Source organism: Elgaria multicarinata, chromosome 6 (genome assembly GCF_023053635.1).
Source record: "Elgaria multicarinata webbii isolate HBS135686 ecotype San Diego chromosome 6, rElgMul1.1.pri, whole genome shotgun sequence".
Lineage (NCBI taxonomy): Eukaryota > Metazoa > Chordata > Lepidosauria > Squamata > Anguidae > Elgaria > Elgaria multicarinata.
In genome coordinates this window covers 93,371,929-93,390,867 of record NC_086176.1, presented here as the reverse complement: position 1 = coordinate 93,390,867, position 18,939 = coordinate 93,371,929, and the positions used below count along the sequence as shown (strand labels likewise).

Sequence of the window (18,939 nt, the reverse complement as noted above, 5' to 3'; positions counted from 1 at the left end):
AATTGTGGGATACTATTTTGTCAAGACAGTGCTTTCTACTGCAGCAGTCTGGGCAAGGTCTACATTAGAAAAACAATCTAATTTGTTTAAAAACCTGGGTAAACCTGTTTGATTATTATGCACCTTAAAGACTAACACATTTATTCTGGCATAATTTTTCATGATCTAAAGCTGATTTTTAACTTAGTAGATTTATGGTACAATCTAAAGCCCCCATCACTGAGAAACGTTCCATCTTTTCCTAAAAAGGAAAATTTCTGCATGCACACAGCAATTCCCAATCTGTGTGCATCAAGTGTCTCCATGCATGTATTATAGCAAGCTCCTATGAGCACTAATTCTTTGTGCATACAGAACTCACCTCCACATGTCCACTAGAACCGTAAAATTGTATTTTAGTGAATTTATCTTTCTTATTAACCAATGATGAGCTATGGCATGTATCAGGTTTGAATATACAACCCACAATCAGGGTGACTGGGGGTTGTGGTGTGGTGTGTGAATCCAGCTATCACGGGTTATTCAAGGGTTAAACAAGGCTCACATAATCCTACTAAGTGAGGGTTATGCAAGGATTGCTTAACCCTTGAATAACCCACAACAGCCAGGTTCACACGACACACTGCAACCTGGCGCATGTGGTTGCTTATTCAAAATGGCAACCACATGTGCCAGGTGCGCAAAATGGCTCATCCTGGGTTAAATAACCAACAATGATCCAGCTGGGTCATGTGAACCAAGTCTCATATGTTTTAATGCTGAATTTACCCAGGTTTGGAACAGAACAACCTACAAATTGAAACTACAGCTATAACATAAATGATATATTTAATGTGATTTTGTCCTCACCGTGATCAAGAAACAGAATACTGATTCTCAAAACAATATTCCATTCGCCCATTTTCTCTCGCTATTGCCTTCTTTCTTTGCTTTCTGTTCTCTCTCAAATTCCAAAATGTGTCATCCTATCTCAAACCCTTGAATTTCTCAAATTTCTCCTTAATCCTTGTCAATCTGGTTTATGATCTGTGGATTCATCTTGTTTTTAAAAAAATATATACTTCTCTTCTTGAGATTTTTCTTCTGTTTTTCACACCATGGATCATGCTCTTCTTCTGTCTTTTCTGCACTATGCTTCTGTTCTTTCCTAGGCCCTTTCTACACCGAAGGGTTATCCCAGGAAAATGGAGGGATCATCCCTGCCTGCTCATGTGATCCTGTGTGGCATTTGGATGCACAGGAACGATCCCAGGATATAGGGCTGTTGTAGACATGCCCCAAGTCCCAGTTGCATCTTTCTCATCAATCCTAACCGACCATTTTACATCTGGCTCTAGTTGATGGACACTGGGAACCTGGTAAAAAACAATATAGATCCTACAAGCCTGAAGACTGCTCTCCCTTGATTTATACAATGGGTACCATTGCATAAGAACATAAGAACTTAAGAAGTGCCATGCTAGATCAGACCAAGGGTCCATCTAGTCCAGCACTCTGTTCACACAGTGGCCAACCAGCCATCGGCCAGGGGCCAACAAGGCAGGACATGGTGCAACAGCACCCTCCCACCCATGTTCTCCAGCAACTGGTGCACACAGGCTTACTGCCTCGAATGCTGGAGATAGCACACAACCATCAGGGCTAGTAGCCATTGAGAGCCTTTGTCTCCAGGAATTTATCCAACCCCCTTTTAAAGCCATCCAAATAGGTGGCCATCACTACATCTTGTGGTAGTGAGTTCCATAATTTAACTATGTGCTGTGTGAAGAAGTACTTCCTTTTATTTGTCCTGGATCTCCCACCAATCAGCTTCATGGGATGACCTTTGGTTCTAGTATTTTGAGAGAGGGAGAAAAATGTCTCCCTATCCACATTCTCCATGCCATGCATAATTTTGTACACCTTTTGTACATAAGATTCAAAGTATCTTGATAGTGAGGCAGTTTAGCCTGGAAATGTGTGAGAAGTTGGAGAGAGAAATCTAGGGGACAGAGACAGTACCAAATCACAGCACTAAAACTTAGTGATGCTTTAAGAGATAAACTCTTACTAGACAAATTATTAAAGGACACAAAACAGAAGGGGTGAGAAGCAAAAAGGCAACAACATGTGAGTGGGTTGGAAAGGGACAGAAGGGAATGCTCAAAAGACTTCATTTGTGGAGATAGGATGCTTGTAAGGATGAAACTACATGATGGTTGCTTTTAAGTGTACAGTGTGATGGACAAGGAGAGATATGTTTCCACAAAGATAATAGGGTAATTAGACATTTAATGGTGTCAATGGGACTTACTCCCACATCCTAATACTCTCACACCGAAATAAGTTCCAAGGACTTACTTCTAAGTAATAACCTTAGGATGAAGGAGAACATTGCATTACCTTAAATCCATGATTTTCAGAATTGCAATGATATGTGTTGAATCGCTTGGGATTTCACCAAACAAGCTGGTCTGGCTCAATTAACTTTCAGATTATAGTCTGAATTTTTTCATCCATTCCAAATTTGTAAACTACCTGAGGTTCATTACCAAATTCTCAAACCTGTTTGAATTCCACCCCTGCCTCTGCTTTTAATTTTTGCTCATTTTGGAGAACACATTCTCCAAAACAAAACAAATAATTTAATCCTATTGCAGATACAATGGTGAATGCTGACAGTGGAATTCCCTAATAGTTTACACAGCACAAAAAAGGATATTAGAAAAGCTCTGTACAGCCAACTGTAGATGCGACAGGCAAAACAGGATGTGCCAAAAGAAAAAGAAAAAAGAACACAGCGATGGAAACTGAAAAGCATACACTGGTTATGGATGACATAAAAGTCAAGATAATTAAGTTCTACATCATGCAAGAATACTGGGACTTCCTCTTCTTCCCCTGCAGCCCACCTATACCCCGAAACGTGCACGCCAACTCTCTGGAGCACTTTATTTTATTTATTTATTTATTTATTTATCATACTTATACCCCGCTCCTCAGCCAAAAAAGGCTCTCGGAGCGGCTTACACTTAGCAAAAAAGACAATCCCTGCCCTCAGGCTTACAATCTAATAAAGACATGACACACAAGGAAAAGGAGTCAAGGAGGGAGGGAGGGAGGAGAGAGAGAGAGAGAGAGAGAGAGAGAGAGAGAGAGAGAGAGAGAGAGAGAGAGAAGTCCAGCAGGAGCAGGCCCCGATGTTACTTCTGCCTGCTCCTGTCCCCTCGGTCCTTCTTCTTCCCCACAGGGCCAAGATGGCAGTTTGCCCTGTGGGGGGGGGAAGAGTCCAGCAGGAGCAGGCCCCGATGTTACTTCTGCCTGCTCCTGTCCCCTCGGTCCTTCTTCTTCCCCACAGGGCCAAGATGGCAGTTTGCCCTGTGGGGGGGGGAAGAGTCCAGCAGGAGCAGGCCCCGATGTTACTTCTGCCTGCTCCTGTCCCCTCGGTCCTTCTTCTTCCCCACAGGGCCAAGATGGCAGTTTGCCCTGTGGGGGGGGGGAAGAGTCCAGCAGGAGCAGGCCCCGATGTTACTTCTGCCTGCTCCTGTCCCCTCGGTCTTTAGAGGGCAGGCGCAGGCAGAAAGGGAAATCCATTCCACCAGTAGTTTCTGTTCTGCTGGTGGATGACCAGCACTGGATACTATCCAGAAAAATTAATAATAGTTTCTCCGCATAATGAAGAAAATGTAGAAATCATATTGAGTCTGTGTATATCCTCTTTACAATACTAAAGTTTCAGATTGCAAAGCTGCGCAGATATAGATAAAAAAAATCGGGGGAGGAGAGGAATGGGCTCCATTCCTCTCCTCCCCCCATTTTTTAAAAAAATATTATTTACCATGGGGCTTGCTGGGCTCCTGGAGGTCCACCTCCTTCCTTGTCCAGCCGATAGCAACCAATCAGAGGGTGCCATCGGCTGTGACACTCCTCCACAGACGAAAAAGTCTGGGTAAGTGCCCGACTTTTTTTCAACAGAGTTTCTGGGGTTCGCCCCTGGATGGCTTCGCAATGGCAGCTGTGTCATGTAGGTGACCTGCCGCTACTGCGAATTCACCCCATGGCAAACCCATCATCTAGATGAGCCCTTGGACTAGTCAGCTCTTCAAATAAATGGCTCTCCTCTTACAGTCCTTCAGACAGAGAATTATCCTTTGTAAAGTAGCGCACATGGCCACCCTAAGAAGGCTGAAACTGATGATCAAGTAATATACACACTACTTAAAACCTCTTTCTGTAGCCATGGTATTCCTCTACTGTTGAGCTGCTATGAGACAAAGATGGTCACACTTTTCCAATTGCTCTTAAATGATAAATCTGGGATTCTCCCCATAATGGCAGGAGCCCTCAGACTGATTGCAGCCCAACAGCCTAAAGTCAGGGTAAGTGATGCTGGGAAAGTGGGGAGGGTTGTCTAACCATTCCCCAGAGAGACCATAGATCAAGGATGGGCAACAGGTGGTCCCACTACTATCCAAAATTTGGGGGGACCCCCCAAAAAAGTAAAAACAAAAACCACATTATTTTGCAAATAAAATGGCATCCATAATCAGTATGGATTGCAAAAAGAGTCAAAAGGAAACTAATTTTGACCCTTTTGGCACTCTGAAGTTGCCACGGACGCCATTTTTTAAAAAATATTTGAAACCCCTCCCATTTTGGGCATCCACTGAGGGAGGGGTACAGCCTGCAGGGGAGGTCTGGGGGTTCCCTGGACCTCCTGAATTTGCCTACCCCAGGTTCTGTCCAGATTGACCACCACTGAAGCTGCTATTAGCCATAGACTGTTTATACTGTTGTTTTGTATTTTGAATGGTTTTAATTTTTGTGAACCGCCCAGAAAGCTCCGGCTATTAGGCGATATAGAAATGTAATAAATAAATAAATAAATAAATAAATAAATAAATAAATAGTGCTTTTTGTAGCCTACCAATATGCTAGCAGTGAGGAAACTTGCTTCTGCATATTTATTGTGATCTCATGACACAATTCTCATGCTAGGCAAAGATAAATGATAAACCCTATCCTTCCATCCTCAAGTCCCCTTGGAAGCAATCCCATGCTAATCAAAGCTGTCTTTCTCTTGGGAAGTAATTGCATGAAACTGTAGCTGTCTGCTAAATTGTCGGCTTGCCATAGGGCCTGTACAAAACACACGCTAAGCCATGATTAGGCCACTAACCCTTTTGCAGAAAATAGTTAGTGAGCATGTTTAAACCATGGTTATGTAGCCACCATAGTTAGGAATGATCAAACAACACACTAAGGTATGGTTCACACTACATGGTAAGCTGTAATATTTAGTTCAAAATGCTTAGCCACCGTGGCTTAGCATGTCATCTGAACAGTGTCAATGTGTCATTGCAACTAACCACCATGACAATTTGGAATGAGTAACATTTCTATCGTCTTTTCCACAGCACTCTTTTAGAGGTAAAATGCTAACCTCTCATGTTTCCAATGTCTAACTTTATTTTACTATTTTTTACTGAAACATCATCACAGGAAAATGTGTCTCCTTTCTGCACAACCCACAACAATATGAGAACAGATTAAAAATGTACAAGTATGTCCTGTGGTTTTTGTTTACTTTTTTAACCACAAGGTGTCAGTATAGCATGGTTTTCCTACGGAGGCATTTAGTTCTTGGTAGAAGTTCATGGTAGATGTATTGGTCCCACAGTACAAAAACGAGTCACAACCTAAGATAATGCATTCTATAATGGTCAACTGATGTTGGAAATGCTACACGTGTACTTCCACATAACACAAAACTGTTCCTTAGATTTGTTGTTCAAGGAAGAAAGGGTTGGGGCTGGGGAGATGCTTCTGTGCCAGGGTAGCCTGGCTTATCTATGCCTGCAGCTTCTTTTTCAGACTGTTTTGTGAGTAAGACTGCACAGCAATCCAATTTCTATTGATTTCAATATCATGCCACTTCCCCTAGGTAATTTCTCTTCGGTATACCTTTTGATCCTTCTTATAAGGTCTTTCAAGTCTCCTAATCAACTGTTTAGGAGTTATGCTGCAGTTCAAGTAATGAATCTACAATATCTTAGTATCCAGGAATCTTAATGGCATAATTGTAAAGTGACTTATAAGAGTAATAAGACATGTTAATTTGTGCCTTAACAGGCATGTTTCATCACAGCAAAATATCCATTTGGTTTGCTAGAAAGCTTTCCTTAATTCTTTAATGTATGTCTGCATAATAACAATTCTTTAGGAAAAGCGTGAATAAAAGTGAAGTAGAGAGCTAAGTGCTGCTTAGCCCTAAGCCAGCTGTCTTGTTGCTCAAGCTTCTTATGCTATGCTAGTGCAACAAAAATGCTGTTGCATATAGTTGTAGGTCTGAATTGTAATCTGGATTTCATATGTTATTTTGTGCTAAAGGGCTCTGAGCAAAAGGAACAAAGTATGTTGCTTCTAAGAAAACAGATCACAAGGCAAGAATTATTTGGTGCGTAGTACCAACATGCCGGCCCCAAGGACATGGCAGAACCATCTGAGGCTCGCTGTAATATATTTGCTAGGCACTTCCAGAATAAAATCTTTGGGATCCTTGGCATTCACCAGGACTTAGACTCCAGTGTTATAGCAAATGAATCAAGTGAGCTATCCAGAGCACAGCCTTGACTTGTTTTCTTGGATGAGTTTCAGTGGTACAGCTCGAGGACGTTGATAAGGTGCTTGGACAGGTTTGTGCAACCACCTCTGTATTGGATTTTTGCCCCTCTTGGCTAATAAAAGCTAGCAGGGATGGAACAGCCGGCCAGGGAAATGGTTAATGCCTCTCTGTGAGAGAGAGTGGTCCCGGGCCACCTGAAAGAGGCGGTAGTGAGACCACTCCTGAAGAAAGTGTCCCTGGACCCAGAAAATCTTAATAACTACAGGCCGGTGGCAAATGTTCCATTCCTGGGCAAGGTACTTGAGTGGATAGTTGCGGGCCAGCTCCAGACACTCTTGGATGAGACTGATTATCTGGATCCATTTCAGTCGGGTTTCAGGCCTGGTTTTGGCATGGAAACAGCCTTGGTCGCCCTGCATGACTACCTATGTCAGGAGAAACACAGGGGGAGTGTGACTCTGTTGATTCTCCTTGACTTCTCAGTGGCTTTCGATACCATCGATCATGGTATCCTTCTGGGACTGTCTGAGTTGGGAGTGCATTGCAGTGGTTCCGCTCCTACTTGGCAGGTCGGTTCCAGAAGGTGGTGCTTCGGGAACATTGCTTGGCCCTGTGGATTCTCCAGTATGGGATTCCACAGGGGTCAGTCTTGTCCCCCGATACTGTTTATTATTTAGATGAAACCGTTGGGTGCGGTCATCTGGAGTTTTGGAGTGTGTTGACATCAGTACGCTGATGACATGCAGCTCTACTTCTACTTCTCATCTACATTAGGTGAGGCTGTGGATATGCTGAACTATTGCTTGGCTGTGACAATGGACTGCATGAGAGCTAATAAACTGAAACTCAATCCAGACAAGACTGAGATGTTGTTAGTGGGTGGTTCATCTGACTGGATGGAAAGTGCTCAACCTGTTCTGGATGGGGTTGCACTGCCCCTGAAGGAGCAGGTTCATAGCTTGAGGTCCTCCTAGAACCATCTCTGTCGCTTGAGGCCCAGGTGGCCTCGGTGGCACAGAGTGCCTTCTACCAGCTTTGGTTGGTGGCCCAGCTATGCCCCTATCTGGACAGGGATAACCTGGATTCAGTTGTCTTCAGTTCTGGTAACCTCCAAGTTAGATTACTGCAATGCACTCTACGTAGGGCTGCCTTTGAAGACGGTTCAGAAGCTGCAGCTTGTGCAAAATGCAGCGGCCAGATTGGTAACATGGACCAGAAGGGTCGAACATATAAGACTGACTCCAGCCCACTTGCATTGTCTGCCTGTACATTTCTGAGCCTGATTCAAAGTGCTGTTTTTAACCTATAAAGCCTTACACAACTTGGGACCATAATACCGGACGGAACGCCTCTTCTGACACGAACCTACCCGTACACTTTGCTCAACATCTAAGGCCCTCCTCCAGGTGCCTACTCCAAGGGAAGCTTGGAGGACGGCAACAAGGGAGAGGGCCTTTTCTGTGGTGGTCCCCCAATTATGGAACAATCTCCCCAATGAAACCTGCTGGCATCAACATTGTTATCTTTTCGGTGCCAGGTCAAGACTTTTCTTTTCTCCCAGGCATTCAACAGCATATGCTGAGTTTTAACTGACCTCAATAGCTTGGCCTGGCTGAGTGTTTAAAATTTTGTCTGAAATATTAACTGTTTTCTATGTTTTTATGTTTTTAAATTTTGTATATTGATTTTTAATGTTGTCTTTTAAATCCAATCTTTTTAATCTTTGTAAACCACCCAGAGAGCTTTGGCTATGGGGCAGTATATAAATGTAATAAATCATCATCAACATCATCAGAATATGCCAGGGAGTAGATAAGGGTTACTAAAAAATAAAGGTTCATTTTGTCATTGACTAAATTCAGTTATAATAAGTCTCACACTAAGGGTGTGTCCAGACAAGACTTTTATGATGCAATTGCCCTGTGCCACAATTTAACAGATGGCATTGTCTTCAACACATAACCCTCCTGTGTTTTCCCACTACTACTTCCATCTCTTCTCTTACCAAAACTATCCATTAAGAAAGAAAAGATAGAATAGGTGCACAATGCCTTCTCATTGATAGTGCTAGAAAAGTGGAAGCACATATAGAGCAGAACTTGTTATATGTTTTGTCCATATGGATAACCATAATATAACATATTTATATTATGGAGTACAAGGAAGGAAGTAATCTTTGTATACATGTGGATGCACATATACATGGTTTTAACCTTGACATCCTATAACCAGGCAGAGAATACCAGGTATACACACACATAAACACACCTTGTTATACATATTGAATCTGTTCTGATGACACGCAAAGCTACAGTGGTTAAGCATTTTGAGCTAAACATTATGGCTTAGTATGTGGTGTGAACCATTACTAACCATGGTGGCTACACATAACCACAGTTTAAACATGCTCATAAACCATTTGCTGCAAAAGGGTAAGTGGCCTAACCATAGCTTAGCGTGTTGTCTGAACAAGCCCACTATGGGATGCCCTCCCCAAGGAAGTTCAACTTTGCCCCTCCTTATTGGCCTTCCAACATGGTGTCAAAACCTTCAAGTTTAGAAAGGCCTGACTTTACCAACTTACCTACATTGGTGTCTTGAATGGGGACATTTTATGGAGTTTTAACTATATTTTATTGCTGATTATTTATTTTTATCTCTTGGACTGTTGCTTTTGTTTGGCTATTTTGGTTGATTTGGCTGTAGTTTATGGTTCTTGTTTGTGAGACATCTGGAAGTTTTATAAGGAAAGATGGAGTGATAATATATTAATAAAATCCAATTCATGGTCACTTGAAACATGAACCAACTGTCCAAATTAGTTCAATTGCACTTACTCCCAGGTATGTGTGTATAGGCTTGCAGCTACAAAACAAACCATTTCAGGCTTAGACCTCCCAGTTTGTTTTGTAGCTAAAATGGGTTCACTAAGCAACAAGCTTGCTCAGGTGAAGCTCAAGATTTCCAGGAGTATATAAAAAGAATTTAACTACAATTTGGGGGGCACAGCCCACAAAAACAGAGACCTGGAAGACTTGTGCATGCATCACAATAAGGAAAGGTGAGGAGGCAGAAGAGAGGTAACAGAAAACACATGTGCAACCCAGCAAGTCACTTACCTGAGCCTCTGCTGCCCCTAAACTGGAACGACAGAAGAGGAGTATGGGAGAAAAGGAAGCCAGAATAAGAAAAAAGAGTGGTGGTGAATGGGTGAACAAGAGGAAAGGCAGCAAGCATGAGGAAAGGCAGCAAGAAAAGCAGAAATGGGAAAAGTGGTAGTGGGGAATAGACACAAATGAGAGGCAGCGGGGTTAAGAGCAGAGGTATAGGTGAAAGAGAAATGTCAGGAAACTGACAGAGCAAAGGAAAGGAAAAAGAGAGCAATTGGTGAGGCTGGGGAGGTCTAAGCCTGAAATGGAATGACAGGTAGAAGAAGCGGAGTGAGAGACAAAGATGAGAAGTTGTGTAGCACACTAAATTATTTCACTAAACCAAGCCTTATTTGGATATGGATACCACTTGTTCCCTCTAAGAACAAAGTAGGATAGTTGTGCCTTACCACAGAATAATAAAATCACAGAATAGTTGAGCTGGAAGGGGCCTATAAGGCCATAGAGTCCAACCCCCCTGGATTCCTGCATTGAGCAGGGGGTTGGACTCGATGGCCTTATAGGAGGAGGGCTTTCTCCGCCGTGGCACCCCGGTTGTGGAATGAGCTCCCCAGAAAGGCCCGCCTGGCGCCTACACTGTACTCTTTTCATCGCCAACTGAAGACCTTTTTTATTCTCTCAGTATTTTAACACTTAATTTTAACTTAAATTTAAATATTTTAATCTTTTATCAATTTTGCTGCGTGGTTTTATCCTAGTTGTGCTTTTTATACTGTATTTTGTATTTGTGCTTTTAACCTGTTGGTTGTTTTATTATGGTTTTAATTCTTGTGAACCGCCCAGAGAGCTTCGGCTATTGGGCAGTATAAAAATGTAATAAATAAATAAATAAATAAATAAATAGACCCCTTCTAACTCTACTATTCTATGATTCAATGCAGGAATTCATTTTAAAGCATACCTGAAAGATGGCTGTCCAGATGCATCTTGAAGGCCTCTAGTGTGGGAGAGCCCATGACCTCCGTGGGTAATTGATTCCATTGTCGTACTGCTCTAACAGTCAAGAAGTTTTTCCTGATGCCCAGCTGGAATCTGGCTTCCTGTAACTTGAGCCCATTATTCAGTGTACCACACTGAGGGATGATTGAGAAGAGATCCTGCCCTCCTCTGTGTGACATCCTTTCAAGTACTTGAACAGTACTATCATGTCTCCCCTCTTCTCAAGGTTAAACATGCCCATATCTCCTCATAGGGCTTTGTTTCCAGGCCCCTGATCATCCTCATTGCCCTCTTCTGAACCCCCTCCAGCTTGTCTGCTTCCTTCTTGAACTATGGTGTCCATTATTGGATGCAGTACTCAAGATGAGGCTTAACCACTGCCAAATAGAGGAGAACCAATTTCTCACACAATTTGGAAGCAATACTTCTATTAATGCAGCCCAAAATGCCATTTTGTGACTGCATTTGGTTTCTTTTTTCCTAGGTGTAGAACTTGGCATTAATCCCTATTAAATTCCATTCTATTGTTTTTAGCCCAGCACTCCAGCCTATCAAGATCACTTTGAACTTTGTTTCTGTCCTTCAGGGTATCAGCTATCCCACCCAATTTTGTGTCATCTGCAAATTTGATAAGCGTTCCCTGCACCTCTTCATCCACGACATAAATAAAAATGTTTAAAAATGTTTATTAATATTTACATTAATAAATATAAATAGTGAAGAGCACTGGGCCCAGGACTGAGCCCTGTAGTACCCCGCTCGTTTCCTCCCCCCCGTTTGAGATGGTACCGTTGATAAGCACTCTTTGAGTCCAATTCTGTAGCCAACTGTAGATCCACCTGTTCCATCTAGCCCACTTCTAGCTAGTTTTAAAATCCGAATATCATGGGGCACTTTGTCAAAAGCTTTGCTGAAGTCAAAATATATTATGTCTACAGCATTCCCACAGTCCACAAGGGAGGTTATCCAATCAAAAAAATGAGATCAGATTAGTCTGGCAGGATTCGTTATTGACAAATCCACATTGGCTTCTAAGTAATCACTGCATTGTTTTCAAGACGCTTAAAAGACAAAGGTAAGATAGGCGGGTGGACTCCATTTCTGGCCTGTATTCAGATTCTTAGGCAAGTTAATTTTCTTTTAGTAACTTGCCCATACTTCTGGAATCAGTTTCTATCAGGGTTTAATCCTCTTGTTTTCACTAGCCTTTCTACAATATCTGGACTGCAGGGTTTATTGGTGTTTGGCCTGCTGGAGGAGACTCGTCAACTTAACAGTCTATCAGCATTTAAGAAAGCTATTAAGACTGATCTCTTCTGGCAGGCCTATCCAGTGGAACTTTAGGATGTTTTAAAATAATTTTAGGATGATTTTAAAATGATATTAGGATGTTTTTACAATGTATATTATGTTTTAATTCAGTTTTATGTATTTTATATTTACTGATGTTCCCCGCCTCGATCAGAATGGAGAGGCGGGTAAGAAATACATTTATTATTATTTTATTATTATAACGTTTTATAATATTTTATTGTATATTTGTCTACTTTTGTATGTTTTTTTTATCTTGTACGTCACCTTGCGAGGGTTATTTATTTATTTCATTTGTATACTGCCTGATAGCTGAGGCTCTCTGGGCAGTTCACAACAATGAAGGGTTTTACCCTTAAAGGTGGTGTAAAAATAGTTGTAAATAAAAATGAAAGTAAAGAATTTAGCCTCACCGGTTTGTGTTCTGGGAAGTGGCTCTTTTGGGACTGGCCATGAACACCATGGCAGTCATTTTAGAACACTCACAGCACCATATCAGAATTCCAAATGAGACCAATCGGGTTTGGCACTGCTTTAGGTCTAAAGTATATTATCTGGTTGCCACAGGAATTAAGCCAGTTTTAAACAGATTTTAAACTTTTTCTGCTGAGTTGCCTCTGCTCAACCTCAACACAGAGAACTGTTTACCACCTGAATCACAGCCATTATCCTCAAAGCCACCGAGAAGGGCAAAGAGACGTCATAACATAACTCATAATGTTACATCCAATGGGAGATCACTCAGCACAGGGAGGATATTTTCAGCAACATCTCTATGGTGATGTTCCAGCCCTTAATCAGCAAAGTAGATGCAGTCTTGTTAAGAAGTCAGCATACTTTCTTCAAGACTTATTAAAGTGCAAGAGCTAAAGTTGTAAGTTCCAAGAAAAAGCACTTTCCAACATATTAATTTCCAGAGTAAATCTGCTCTCAAGGATTTTTGAGAAGCAGGACAGTATGTCAGTTAAGCTCATCACAGCCATCACTTCCATACTCAAACTAAAATAAGTAATGCAGCCCAAAACATCAAGCTGCCATCAAGCCCCAGAATAGGAAATCCTTTGGGATATATCAGATGACACTGCTGTTGACAGGTCTCCTTGAAAAATATTTGAAGCAGAATACTATCTGCTAAACTAAAGCTATTTTTGCAGTTTTCTGTGAGTGCTCACAATATTCATTTGTTTTCGGATTTCAAGTTCCAATTCAGTCTTGTCCTTGCAAAGTGTCCCCATTTCAATTGTAAATGTAACAACTGGAAAAAGCAAACAAGTTGAGCTATATTCATGCTTCATACTAGAAGGACTGACACATTTCCAGTTGGAAGGAATGGAAAAAGAGAAGGCTGCTTACTTGTAACTGTAGTTCCTGAAGTGATCATTTGTTCAGTCACACATATGGGTTCTGCATCTGCGCAGAGTTTCATTCAGAATGTTCTGATTATCTGGGCCATTCCACAGTGTGGGGGGCAGCAGAAGAAAAGGCCCTCTGGGTAACGGTTGCCAGCCTAGTTGTGGCTGACTGGAGTAAACCCTTCCCAGACGACCTGAGTTTGTATGGGATTGTATGGGAGAATGCGATCCCGCAGGTAACCTGGACCCAAACCATGTAGGGCTTTAAAGGTAATAACCAACACTTTATACTTCAACCAGAAACTAATTGGCAGCGAGTGAAGTGATTTTAAACTTGCTGTAATATGGTCACCCCTAGCCGTACCAGTGACCAACCTGGCTGCCATATTTTGAACTAGTTGAAGTTTACGGACTAGGTACAAAGATAGCCCTATGTACAGCACATTGCAGAAGCCAAGCCTCGAAGTTACCAGTGCGTGCACTACCGTTTTTAGGTCTTCCAACTCTTGGAAGGGGCACAGCTAGCATATCAGACGAAGCTGATAGTAGGCACTCCAGGCCATCATATCTATCTGGGCTGGCATTTGGAGCGACAGATCCAGAAGCATCCCCAAGCTGTGAACGCAGTCTTTCAGGGGGAGTGTAATTCCAACCAGAACTGGTTGACACACCTCCAAACCCAGGTTAGGGACCTGGACAGTAAGCACCTCTGCCTTGTCTGGATTCAGCTTCAGTTTGCTTTTCCTTATCCAGCCCATTACCACCTCCAAGCATTCATTCAGAGGAGACACACTATCCTTAGCTGACACTGTTGTCGAAGGCATAGAGAAATATATTTGGGTGTCATCAGCATACTGATAGCACCCCACCCCATACCTCCGGATGATCCCTCCCAGCAGTTTCATGTACATGTTGAACAGCATTGGGGATAGAATGGTGGCTTGTGGTACACCAGAATGATACCATAGTCAATGGTATCGAAAGCCACTGAGAGGTCCAAAAGTACCAGCAGGGACACACTCCCCCTGTCAATACTCTTGCGAAGATCATCCCCTAAGGCGACCATAGCAGTCTCAACTACATATTCTGCTCTGAAACCAGTTTGAAATGGATCTAGAAAATCTGTATCATCCAAGACTGTTTGGAGTACCCCTAACACTGGCTCTGCCTACTTATAGACAACTCTTCCCTTTAATAAATTATTAACTCCTTAAGTATTCCTTTAACTACTATAACAAGAGTGAGGAACCTCAGGTCTGGGGTCCCAATCTGGCCCTCCAGGGGTTCCCCAGATAGTCATGTCCCCTTCCATGATCTCACCCCTTTCCTCCAACCTCAGATCATTGGATGGATTCCCAGCAGTTTTCCCATTCTAAAAGTTGAAATGCCTCTCCTAAGATATCGTTTTTGACAGTAAGAATTTAAGCTACAATATACTGGATCTTTTTTTCCTTTTTTTTTCCTTTTTTTGTATTTTTGTCTTCAGCCTCGCCCACCACTAGAATGCAGACCCTAAGGGTTTCTCTGAAATTGAATTAAGCCCTCAGGCTGAAAGAGGTTCCTTACTCCTGTCTTGTAAGTATCCTAGCATAAAAACTAAATGTGGTTTTTTTTCAGAATCACTTAAACATGTTAAAGGTGATATTATTATTATTATTATTATTATTATTATTATTTATTTATTTATTTATTTATTTATATAGCACCATCAATGTACATGGTGCTGTACAGAGTAAAACAGTAAATAGCAAGGCCCTGCCGCATAGGCTTACAATCTAATAAAATCATAGTAAAACAATAAGGAGGGGAAGAGAATGCCAACAGGTACAGGGTAGGGTAAGCAGGCACAGGGTAGGGTAAAACTTCTACTGTTACTTTCTACTGTTAGTTTTTCCCTACCCTGTGCCTGCTTACCCTACCCTGTACCTGTTTGCATTCTCTTCCCCTCCTTATTGTTTTACTATGATTTTATTAGATTGTAAGCCTATGCGGCAGGGTCTTGCTATTTACTGTTTTACTCTGTACAGCACCATCTACATTGATGGTGCTATATAAATAAATAATAATAATAATAATAATAATAATAATAATAATAATAATAATAAAACTAACAGTAGAAAGTAACAGTAGATAATGATCTTTTTAAAAAATATATATGCTAAGCTAGGGGGAGACTTGGGGAGACCAAACTGCATCAAGTGTATGGAGCTTGCAACACAGCTGTTCATTTCATGAGATTCAGTATAAGTCTGTAGAATCAAATAAACCTCCCAGACAGTTCATTATACTAACCTTTGTGACACTACAGCAACTTGAGCTATCTTAAGTAATAATTTAATAATGAATATTCAACAGGGTCTTTGTTTTTATAAGAACTTTGCATCTACCATAATATATACAATATATTGAATTACTCATAATCATAACAAAAACAGAAAGTGTAGCATAATGTAATATGAATACCAAGCAAGTAGTGAAAATGAAGACCTCCAAACCAGCTCAGACACAAGTCCTATAAATAGTGCTCAATTGTCAGCATGTCAAAAGATGCAGCGTCTCATGGATTTGAGTCACACCCAGTGAAGCGATAAGGTCTGCCAGAGCTAAAAATGAGAGGCGACCTCAGCTGATAAACTAGCTTTAAAGTGGGTATATAACTGGAAAGGGTGCATTATCCCAGTCAGGACTCTGTTCTTTTCTATCTGAAGAAAATAAATCAGCAAGTTATCAACATTATTTCAGCAATGGAAGGAGTGGTTATTCGGCATTGGGTGGAAAATCCAGTACGTTATCAGGAATATTTTGCTAATCAAGATTTGGAAGCGTGCAAATTAAATCACTCTCTGTATGCCTTGCCAGGCCCAGCCATTGCTGCTGAGACAAAGAACATGCATAGAGCCGCCAAGAGTACAACTGAAACTGAGCAGAACAGCACAGATGAAGAAAAGCCTCAATTTCAAGTCTTACTAGATGTTGTGCAGTTCCGTCCTGAAGATGTTATCATTCAAACCTTTGAAGGTTGGCTCCTGATCAAAGCTCAGCATGGACCCAGAATGGATGAACATGGCTTTATAACCAGAAGCTTTACTAGACAATACAAATTGCCAGATGGAGTTGAAACAAAAGATCTGACTGCTCTCTTCTGCCACGATGGCATTTTGGTTATTGAAACTAAGACCCTTAGCAGGAAATGAATTATAGACATTTGTTACTGGTGAGACAATATTGTTCCTACCGTAACTTGAACAATCCTGTACTGTGGTGCTGTGCATGTAGAGTTGTGATTACAATGAAGATAAAGGCAAGCTTTTGCATATTTTACTCAGTGTGTTGAGCTTGATTGTTTGATGTGAAAGACAATATTTGCTCCCAACAGCTACATATGTACAGGCATTCTTAACCTTAGCAAAACTATCTGGCGGAACAAAAGGAAGGCTTGAAAAGATGTACAAGAAGGATGTAGAAGAATGCATGAAAGGAACAGGGTGGAAATGGGAGGTTGTATTTAAAACCTTAAGGCATATGCACTCAAGAGGCAGAGGCTGAAGAATGGCCTGCAGGGTGTTTTTTTATTGAAATGTAATTTTCATGCCTCAAACTGTTCTATTTATTAGCACTGTGGCCATGATCCAAAGAAGACACTTATGTGCAGTAAACCAACCAACCACACAGGTGGAGCTTTCTTTGAAGTTTGCCTTCCAGCAGCTCCTACTTCTGAAGAGGCAAGTCCCTTTTTAAACTGAACAATGGCTTCACAGTCCGAGATATAACAGTCTATTGCATAGCTGTACGCAAGGACAGATTATTTATTTTATCTAACAATTGGTCTTCAAAGTATTTTTCCCCCAGAAAGATTTGTTACATGTGTTATTCTAAATACTTCATCATTTTGCTTTTGGGAGTACAGCAGCTGTTTAAGTAAGACTGCCTCCTTTCAAGTGTAGTTAAAATATGTATGACTGCTGAGCTATGTATAGTAAAGGAATTTAGAGGAGAAAGAGCCAAGCTAAATACAGGCTCTCATGGACACCTGCCATATGAACACATTAAAAGATAGAATATGATTGCAGTTAATTTACAACTGAAAGTTGAATAAAAGATTTTTAAAGCATTACCCCCATCTAAATAAATAAAAAAGCCTCTATTTTCTAATAGGAGCTTTAAATGTGTCCTTGATTTTTTAAAAAATACAAATTTAGGAACTAGTCTAGGAATGTTGATGCAAAAGAATGCCACAACTAAGGAGTTCTCTCCCCACCATCTAGGTCTCTATCAGAGGGCCTAATTGGCGGGGTGGAATAGGAAGAGAAAAGAACTACCTAAACTGAGGCTGTTGCTAGATGAGGACTTAGCCCAGTGTGAGGCCCGGGCTCCCTGCTGTGCCGGGCTAAGTCCTCACTTGACCCGAGATAACTGGATCCCCTTATGGCCTAGCTTTTCTGCAGCCCCGGGCTGAGCCCGGAGCTGCAGAAGGTCTAGCTACTTCTGTGGCTTTTCCCAGCTGCTCGCTTACTTGCAAGTAGCTGGGAGAAGCTGCGCACTGGGCACAGCACTCCATAGGAGCGCTGTGCCCATCGGGCCGGGGGGGGGAATCACAGGGGGGAGATGGGGGCCGGGGGAAAGAGCGGACCCGGCAGGAGAGATGGGGGGGAAGAGCGGAGCCAGGGTGGGGAGATCACGGGGGGGCATCGGACATGGCAGGTGGGTGATCGGGTGGGCATGGCGAGTGGGCTGGCGAGCAGGCAGGGGGGGCATCAGACATGGCGGATGGGGGGGAAGAAGAACAGGGCCAGGACATGGTGAGCAGGGACGGGCGAATGAGCGGGGCAGGCATGGCGAGCAGGGATGGGTGAGCGAGCGGGGGGCGGACATGGCAAGCGGGGGGAGGGCAGGCGAACGAGCGGGCAGGGTGGCATCAGACATTGTGGGGGGGAAATCAGGGGCGGGGGAGCGGGGAACCCTTTATTTTTTTAAAAAAAGACTTACTTTTCCGTTGGTGCGCTCCTGCGCACATGGCCCCTTTAAGATTAAAAAAAATGGAGGACGCGACGGAGCTTTCCCTTACCCCGTCGCATGTTACATCTAGCTAGGGGCGACTGCCCGCGCTAGCTGCAGCGCGGTCTCGCCCCGACTCCCCACCAGATTATCAGGTAGGTCTAGCAAGGCCCTAAGTCCCAGAGCCTATATTCACCCATCTAAGAGGGGATCATTCCATCAAAGGCTCTGACTTGGAATATGCTTGGACTAGACTGTGCTCGCACCCTGATTGTTGAGTTGAGGTTTTGCTACCAGTCCCACCCAGTGCCTTTTATACCCTTAGGAGGAGGATACACATATAGACACCGCTTTCATCATGTATCATTGGTTAGAACCAGCCACTAGTAACTTAAATGTGCAGACTGCCCAAAATCCACCCCAGCTGCATTTCTAGTTCCCCCCATACACACACAAACACACAGGCTCAGTTTAGACAACACATTTCTCAACAGTGGTTTTAGAACTCCACGATGGAGTTTTTACACAACCGTTGAGAAATGTGCTGTCTGGAGGGAAAACTCCACCC

General features: G+C 42.4%; 2 protein-coding genes across 2 annotated transcripts in view; one reads left to right on the top strand and one right to left on the bottom strand.

Moving 5' to 3' along the window:
• Positions 1-18,939, bottom strand: part of ARL15 (ADP ribosylation factor like GTPase 15) — a 264,752-nt gene that overhangs the window by 230,193 nt on the left and 15,620 nt on the right. The gene's annotated exons all lie outside the window — the stretch shown is intronic.
• On the top strand, positions 15,967-17,469 carry HSPB3 (heat shock protein family B (small) member 3). The gene has a single exon (XM_063128662.1). It carries the CDS (start codon positions 16,121-16,123, stop codon positions 16,568-16,570), a length of 450 nt encoding a protein of 149 aa, XP_062984732.1. The 5' UTR covers positions 15,967-16,120; the 3' UTR covers positions 16,571-17,469.

Bases quoted from the DNA above. Each gene is read 5' to 3' on its own strand.
- HSPB3 (XM_063128662.1), top strand. From the start codon at position 16,121: ATGGAAGGAGTGGTTATTCGGCATTGGGTGGAAAATCCAGTACGTTAT.